General features: G+C 31.1%; 1 protein-coding gene across 1 annotated transcript; it reads left to right on the forward strand.

Moving 5' to 3' along the window:
- The first annotated feature begins 344 nt into the window (after positions 1-344).
- On the forward strand, positions 345-3,587 carry LOC124915433 (probable E3 ubiquitin-protein ligase BAH1-like 1). The gene is made up of 6 exons (XM_047456182.1): positions 345-763; positions 1,446-1,690; positions 1,755-2,009; positions 2,330-2,467; positions 3,065-3,123; positions 3,202-3,587. The coding sequence occupies exons 1-6, from the start codon at positions 574-576 to the stop codon at positions 3,305-3,307; spliced, it is 993 nt and encodes a 330-aa protein (XP_047312138.1). The 5' UTR covers positions 345-573; the 3' UTR covers positions 3,308-3,587.
- Positions 3,588-9,135: the final 5,548 nt, after the last annotated feature.

Here is a 9,135-nt window from a genome sequence, read left to right on the forward strand (position 1 = left end):
AATCATTAAACAAATTTTTTTGGATCAAATTATCTTTATTTGGTTTTCAAATCAGTATTTCTCTCTTTTTAAAGTGTATATTTATCCTTTATCTCCAGTTCTGATTTTTCTGCAGACTTCAATTTGCTTAAGGATAAATCTTATCTGGACAATAATAAACAAAAATAAGCCTATTAGTTTCATTTAAAAAATAAAATATGATTAGTATCAAATGATGAGATAATTCAAGGGCGGATATAAAATAATCATAAATTAAATACGAATTTTAAAATCTAATAGGGTGGATTAGCTAGCCCGGAAATGCGCATCTCTATTCTCTATTGAAAGGTTATGAACGTAAGCGATTATTTCAAAATTTGACCTATTCCATCTGTAAAAGTGTCGCCTTGGTTTGATCACTAACCCGAGCGATCTTTGCTTATCATATGAGAGAGAGAGAGATTGTAAGAAAGCTGAATCTTGAGCGTCGACCAATTGATATTGGGTGTATAGGAGGATCAAGGAAACTGTTATTGGATTCGACATATTCTTGGGCATCGACCAATTGTTTGTGAGACAGGAAGAAGAATTAAGATGAAGTTCTGCAAGAAGTACCAGGAGTACATGCAGGAACAGCACTTGAAGAAACTTCCTGGAGTTGGATTTAAGAAGCTCAAGAAGATTCTGAACAAATGTCGGAGAGGTGTTGATCAATCTCGTAATGATGAGATTGTCCTCTTCCACAATGAATTGACCACCTCTTCTTGCCCTCATCAATGCCCAGGTCTTTCTTTCTATCGCTGTCTCTGTATGCTTATTTTCTATAGCTTCATCTTTTCTATCTGGACATGATCAATTGGCTTAATCGCTTTCTATAAATTTCTTATTTCTCCATGTTTACTTCATTTCCTTTTCGCTTCTTTTATGTTTATATGCTTGTAGCAGTCTCAAGGGTTTAGGTGGGGGCGACCGACAATGCCCTATTTCTTCTTATGAGCTTGTTTTCCTTCCAATCAATGATGGATGGAATTGGTAATTCCATTTCTTTTTTTTGCTTGTTTGTTGTCTGAACTAAACATTTTTAAGGTCAAGCTGCCAACTTAATAGCTATGGTAAAGAATGTATTAATCAACGTATATTCTACCTATTGAAGTCAATCAAACTCCTTTTCCATGTCTCATGTTAGTTTACCTTGACGGTGAATCGATATGTTTTTTTCAGAAATAAAAACTCGCAAAAACAGTGACAACCCGTAGCTCAAATATTCTGTCTTAATTGCAAAATACACAATTTAACAATTGTTAAAGTACCTATACTGGAATATGAGAAATATGGAAATGGTTTCCAGTTATCTTTTTATATGTGCAGATTTCATCCATAGTTTGAAGTTCCCTAGTAATATATAATGATAATTGGTTTATTTATTTCACATCTATCAATTGATCTATCTGCGCATTTAATTGCAGTGTGTGATGGCACCTTTTTCCCCTCCCTCCTGAAGGAAATGTCTGATGTAGTCTGTTGCTTCAATGAGCGAGCACAGAAATTGATGGAAGTACATTTAGCTACTGGCTTTCGTAAGTACTTCATTTGGTGCAAAGACAAGTCACATGGTAATCATATTACCCTAGTCCAAGAAGGAAAAGCACTGGTTACATACGCCATGATTAATGCCATGGCCATTAGAAAAATATTAAAGAAGTACGATAAGGTACTAACCCGAAATTAAAATTGCTTAATATTTTCTTCTTGGGTTGATGCATATTTTTGTGTAGATCCATTTTTCTAATCAAGGCCAAGCATTTAAGTCTCATGTCCAGAGCTTGCATATTGAGATCCTTCAATCTCCATGGCTATGTGAACTTATTGCCTTTCACATTAACTTAAGGGCGGGAAAGGCCAAGGCAAATAAGTTTCCTTCCTTATTTGAAGGTTGTTCCCTTGTTTTCAATGACCAAAAACCATCGTTATCCTGCCAGCTGTTGGATTCCATCAAGCTCGATATTGACTTGACTTGTTCTATATGTTTGGTGAGTTTATTTTATCTGCGTATGTCTAGTTTATTATGTTTAGATCTTAATGGTTGTTGTATTTTCAGTTTTGTTGTTCAACATTATAAAATATAATAATACAGTACCAAGTTTTAAAATGGCTTTTCAAACTTTTTCCTATCCTGAAAATATTATTCGACCTCATAAATATTCTGTATATACATATAATAGCTTAAGGAGATATACATGTGTGTATATGAAGAAAGTGGTTTTCTAGTGTTGAAACAATTTCATATGGCTCCACAACCCTTTTGTTGATCATTATTATTATTTGTGGGTATGATTGGTTCTTTAAACAGGATACTGTGTTTGATCCTGTGGCTCTCAGCTGTGGTCATATCTTCTGCTATATGTGTTCTTGCAAGGCTGCTTCAGTTACCATTGTTGATGGACTGAAGGCTGCGGACCATAAGGAAAAATGCCCTCTTTGCAGAGAAGTAAGTTACTTTTTCTTTCAGGAACTGGTGCACCAATATTCTATCTGTTTGTGCTTTCAATTCAATATTATTCAAAATCTTTGATCTCTCTTTTATTTGTTCTTGAGCAAAATGAAATAATTTATTTTTGTTAACAAAATTGAAAACAAAGCTTATTTTTACATTTTTTCCTTAAAAAAAGCTAATGTGGGAAGTCGTTAGTTTATATGATTCTAAAGTATCTATCTCGTAGTACTGTTTGCCGACTTGAAGGTCCGGCCATTGCTTGTAAAATGGATAAAATTGAAACACAATGATATGCTAAAATTTGATATGGGATAGAAGGAAAAAAGCATGAGGGCTTTCAACTTTCTTCCTCTACTATATAGTTGTTGCTAGTCAAGTTTGGGAAGCTGCAACAACCACCTTTGAAGAGTGGTTTCTGATATTCTTTTTAAGATAATAAACTTTAAAGTTGCATACCTATTCTTCCTAGTTTTATCAATGAAATTTGTTTTTATCTTCCCTTCATAACATCCATCAATGGACATGGATTGATTTTATTTATCCTCTTTGGCATCATTGGTGAACAATGGTATTTGATTATGATTACTTCAGGCTGGTGTTTATGAAGGATCAGTGCATTTGGACGAGCTTAATATTCTGTTGAGTGTAAGGTGCGCCTAGTGTAGGAAATTATAATAATTGAATTCTTTGATTTGATTTATTGATTCTGATTCTTACCAATTGAACAGTTGCCCGGACTATTGGAAGGAAAGGCTTCATACAGAAAAGGCGGAGAGACTGCAGCAGGCCAAGGAGTATTGGGAACTCCAGTGCAGCGCCTTCATGGGTGTCTGAGATAGAATCTGTGGATTTTTGAGACAATTTTCAAGCTTTATTGTTTATCTCTATGATATGCTTTTGTCCATAAACATATGTACGTTTGCAACCGTTTGGTCCGAGTGAGATTTTTTTATCAATAAGGGATCCATCTTGTTCAATGTGTCTGTGAAGTGGAAAAGAAAAGAAATAATTATTGTTGTTATTAGAGAAATTGTAATAAGATAACTGATTTTGACATTTATTGTCTGCCTGCTTAGTGAATAGCAATGGAAGTGATTTTGACATTGGTTTGTTTTAAACAACTTTATCCCCTCCTTCACAGAAGCAAGACGCCTTTAAATGTCATTAATATTCAAGAGCCTAGCTAACTTAAGATTTTATGTACAATTATGAAGAAGTGTTCTAATATACCTTAAACTAGAATTTGGTATATATTTAGAAATTACATGATCAAGAGACCTAGAATTAAGAAAGAGAACAATTGAATTGATAGACGATAGTTAAAATTAAGAAGATTGAAAGAAGTTGATTTTGAAAGATTTCTCCAATAATGTTTTTTTGTGTGTTTCTGCAAATCAGGATCTTTTTATTTTTTACGCTCTTCCAGCTATCATAATCAATTTCCCCAACAATCTCACCTTTTCGGATACTTCCTTATCAATAATTATTTATTTCCATATTAATAATTATTTATTCCTATATTGATAATTATTTATTCTCTTCATATTATTTAGGGTTAAGAAACTTAACTATCACAATCTTTTGTATCATTACCCTCCCATCCAACATTTATTCGATCACAAAAAACACATGTAAAAGAAGTCGACTTATTTCTAACTAACCCAAGTTTTGGAAATTCAGATACTAACCAAGATTCATTCTCCCATGAAGACAATAAACGAAGGTTTAGCTGAAACTCCCAAGCATTTGGTTGTTCTTCGAACCATATAAATTTCTCAAATTGTTTCCATAGACTATTTGGTGGTTCTTCAAACCCTTCAAACTGTCTTAAAAGATTTCCCAATTGTAAACAAAAAGAACAATTACAAAACTCTACATTATGTGGTTTTCAAATTGCATTATCGTAAATTTCATCATCGAAACCGAGATTGTCGTGTTTTGTATCATGAGTATGTGGAGTCTCCACTTTTTTCCATAACAAAACTTGTTGACATAAGGCGCGTCTTCCACTTTAAAACAATCGTCATCAAAAGGGATTTCGTTTTTGTTTAGATACGAATGTGTCAATGATGAATGTGTCGATTGTGAATGTGTCAATGGGAAATGTGTCAATTGTCCTACATTTTCTACATGTTTCTCGTCATCTTCCAATAACTCGTATTCGAATATCAATTTTTGATGATCGCTTTTTCACTTTTGCCTTGTTATTTTTTATCGCCGTTTTGTTTATATCTTTTGTTTTAATCAGCGATCCTCCATATTTTAACAAGTCGGTTATTTATTGACACTATTACGCGATAAACTCCGATATATTTGGCTGCACTTTCTTTTGTATATATTGTGGATCGTCCCTTGCATATGACCCAAACTCACGTCGCAATAGTTATTTTATCTTTTTCCACGTAAATCCTTTGTTGAGAGTTTTCATTAACATATGTTTCCTAATACATCATAGTGTTTTTTCCCTCATGTGAGTTGTCGCAAGATGCACCTAGTCTTTTTCAAGCGTATCGTTAACCCGAAAAAATATTTATATCTCATAAATCTATTCTTCGGCATAAAGAATTTGAGAAAAATTATTTTGACAACTCACCACACTTTATTCATTCCTGCGCATGACTGCGGTTACAAATATCATTAAACTATCCGTTGATACATGTTTTCACCATATATTCAAGAACGTCACTCAAATATCAATTATATACCTTAAACAAGAATTATGTATATATTTTAAAATTAAATGAACAAGAGAACTAGAATTAAAAACGAAGAAAAGATAAGAGAACAATTGAATTATTAATAGAGGAGTGATAAAACCCTAATTGATACGGTGAATACAAAATGGTAAAACCCTTATTAAATATATATTTAAATTATTATTTTTATTATAATATTTAAATTAATATTTTTTTTATAAATTTAATTATGTATATTTTGATATATATTTAATTTATTTTATCGATTATATATATATTTTAAATTATAATTTTTATAAATTTAATTATTTAAAGTTTGATATATGTTTTAAATTATTATTTTTATAAATTTAATATATATTTACATTTCAATTATTATATATAGAATATAGTATAATAAGTATTTACTTTATCATTCTCATAAACAATTAAAAAATACTATCAAATTCAAAATATCTTAACCACAACAATATAATAATTTAATAATTCATAAAATTGATTACAATTATCATTCGGCTACGTCTATAACCTTCTTGATCGCATCTCCCACCAAGTATGATTTTCGTGAGTTATCCATCTCAGTTTAAATACGCTGATTTTGACCTCGTTGGTTTTTCTTCTTTCTCAAATGTTTTTGAGCATCTCTAAAATTATTAACACTATATTTTAAGTTAGGTTCGTTCGTTGATAAACATTTGTGCCTTATGTTATTATTGTTTCTAAAATGATCGTGTTTTTGTAATGTTTTTGTCATTATATATAAATGAATCATTTATAAAATATTGGATGAAACTTTAAAAACTTAGTTTAAAAGAAAAATAAGGTTTGTTTGAGAATGAATAAATAAAGTAGGTTGGTTTGAGAAGTTGAACAGAAAACCAAGTCAGTTTGGAATTTGTTCATTTAAATTAGACTAAAGTGGATACGAAAGAGGGAGATTCAAAATTGTCTTCAATCACATTTGTATGTGTATTTATTTTTTATAAATTGATAATATAATTGATGTTAGATAATAATAATAAATGTTAGTTAATTTAGACTTAATTTATAAAAATCTCTCACTCTTTAATTGTTAATTTTCATTGAAAAATTCAAATTTATCACATGTAGGATCTTTTCCTAATTTGAATTCATTTTCTATTCGCAAATAATCACACAAATGCCTCCACCATTTGAAGACTAAAATTGCTCCTAAAAATATCAACTCTTCTTTTATCCAAGCTAAAACAGACTCACTAACAACCGTTGAACATGTGATTGCAAACATATTTTTTGACAATAATTGAAAGAATTTGGTACTTAGTTTCATTCATTTACACCGTTCCAAGAGATTACAAGTTTCGTTGGATCTTTTTTTAATTTTATTGTCTAAGATAACATATATTGAATAAAAATTATATTTTGATTTGATTTCTTAAAATTATATTTTTATAATTAAATTAATATTAAATATATTTATTTCCTTATAAGTATTATATATATTAATTTAAAATACTATTTTGGTATTTTGGTATTTTGATATATCTCGATATATCAAAATTTTGAAAATCTCTTACCTTTACGATACAAATAATTTCGTTATCGGTACCATATCTTACATCTTTTTCGGTATACCTTAAAAATCGTTATTTTTGATATACATATAATATCGGTTATTTTTCCCACCCCTAGGACTAGAGTAGTAATTTCTAATTTAACTAGTAATTTCCGGAATCAAAATTCATCAAGAGTTCTTAAACCCGTTTGTCAAGAATTTTATTTTTCCAGAAAGTCGCATCTTCATGTGTATGAATCCTCAAGTGTTCTTGAACCCGCTCATCAAGAATCCTTTTTGTTCCATAAAGTTGAATCTTCATGCACATCATTCCTCAAGTGTTTCTTAATCCACTTGTCAAAAAAAATTTTCTTGAAAAATGCATCTTCATGCGCATTGTTACAAGATATCTTTAAATCTGTTTGTCAAGAATCTTCCTTTTTTTTTATAAAAATTCACATTGTCATGTACATAGTTTCATATTTCTCTTGAATCCAAGTTTCAAATTTTTTATTTCTTAGGAAGTCACATTTTCATGCACAATCCTGTAGATTTCTTAAATTCATATTATCAAGAATTTCTCTTTAAAAATGCATGTGTCAAGAACTCCTTTCCCATTAGGGTAAATCAATTGTAAATTTTTGGTCATGCTAGGATCTCCCATAAATTGAAGAAGTCAAGATCTTTCGAACTTTATTGACAAGGATCTCGTTTCCTCTAAGGAATCACATTCTTAAGTGTGAAACTTGAAGGCTTTTGAATCTGTTCTTCAAAATAATATTTCTCTATTGCAATTTGACTTTGCATAATCTTTTTTAATCATGCTAGGATATTTCTAGTTTGGCAAATATCCTAGTCTCGTTAGGATTGTTGTAGATGTTCATATTCTTTAGTAATTGCACTAAAGGCATATCTTCCTATAAAATATGTATGAGACATGTCTACACTAAGGCCATTTTGTTGAAAAATGCTTATGTAATGTGTGCTCCATCTGAAGTACGACATAAGCATCCACCAACAGATCCATGAGCGGAGGCCATATCCCATGCTAGATTTGTTCCGGTGAGAAGCATGTCCGGACACCCAACTCGGTGGTGTAGACTTTTCTTAAATGCAATAGATTTTAGGAAAGAGAAAACTCTTATTTCATTAGAAGATTTTTATAAAAATTACATCTGGTCTTTTAGTCTTTGCACTAAAGACAAATTTCATCGGATCATTTATCAGAACCCTAGTCTAGACAAGGGGTATTTTTACGAAAAATGGATCAAAACCTTCTTAGGTGTTAACACTCCAGTTTGTAGCTAAAGACGTTAATGTATCCTCGTGGTGTTTAAACTCTTGACCTATTAAAAATTAAGAGAATAAAATTATTGCGAAATCCACTAGTTTGGATGCTAAAATAATCTTGTTTTTAAACTGTCCGTTCCTTCATCTTTGATAAGATATAAGTCTCAAAGCCTCTTGTGTTTGAACTGTCCATTCGTTCATTTTGATAAGATAAAAGTCTTAAAATCTCTTTTGTTGAACTATTCATTCCTTCATCTTTGATAGGATAAAAGTCTCAAAACCTCTTGTATTTGAATTGTCCGTTCCTTCATCTTTGATATGATAGAAGTCTCAAAATCTCTTGTGTTTGTACTGTTCGTTCCTTCATCTTTGATAGGATAAAACTCTCAAAATCTATTGTGTTGAACTGTCCGTTCCTTCATCTTTGATAGGACAAAAGTCTCAAAACCTCTTGTGTTGAACTGTCTGTTCCTTCATCATTTATAGGATATAAGTCTTAAAATCTCATGTGTTGAATCGTTTGTTCCTTCATCTTTGATAGGCTAGAAGTCAATAAAACCCTTTGTTTGAATTATCCATTTCTACATCCTTGGTAGAATGGAAATTCCCAATAAAACTCTTTGTCTTAATTTTCTATTTTTGCATCCTTGATAGAATATAAATATCCAATGTAACCCGAATTGTCCATTTATGCATCCTTGGTAGAATGGAAATCCCTAGCGAAACTTCTTGTCTGAATTGTTCAATTCAACATCCATGGTAGAATGCAAATCCCCAAAGAAACCTCTTGGGTCTGAATTGTCTATTTTTGCATCATTGGTAATATATAAATTCCCAACAAATTCCTTTGTCTAAATTGTCCATTTCTGTATCTTAGGGTAGAATGAGAATCTTTAAAGAAACTTTGGAAATCCTCTAGCTTGGAATGTTAAGGTATTTCATTTCGTCTGAACTGTTTGTTTCTTCGTCCTCAGTAGGATGGAAGTCTCAGAATCTTTTGAAATCCTCTAGCTTTTGGGTGCTAAGGTATTTCATTTGTTCAAAGAATCCATTTCGATGTCTTTGTCGGGATGGATATTATCATTATGTCTCTTTAGAAATACTCTAGCTTGGAATGCTAAGATATTCATTTCTTCTAAAAT

This window comes from Impatiens glandulifera, chromosome 1 (genome assembly GCF_907164915.1).
Source record: "Impatiens glandulifera chromosome 1, dImpGla2.1, whole genome shotgun sequence".
In the NCBI taxonomy this organism is placed as follows: domain Eukaryota; kingdom Viridiplantae; phylum Streptophyta; class Magnoliopsida; order Ericales; family Balsaminaceae; genus Impatiens; species Impatiens glandulifera.

Excerpts from the sequence above, each read along its gene's own strand:
- LOC124915433 (XM_047456182.1), top strand. The coding sequence starts at position 574 with ATGAAGTTCTGCAAGAAGTACCAGGAGTACATGCAGGAACAGCACTTG. Across the intron at positions 764-1,445 it reads TTGCCCTCATCAATGCCCAG|TGTGTGATGGCACCTTTTTC; the intron begins GTCTTTCTTTCT and ends ATTTAATTGCAG. Across the intron at positions 2,010-2,329 it reads TGACTTGTTCTATATGTTTG|GATACTGTGTTTGATCCTGT; the intron begins GTGAGTTTATTT and ends TTCTTTAAACAG.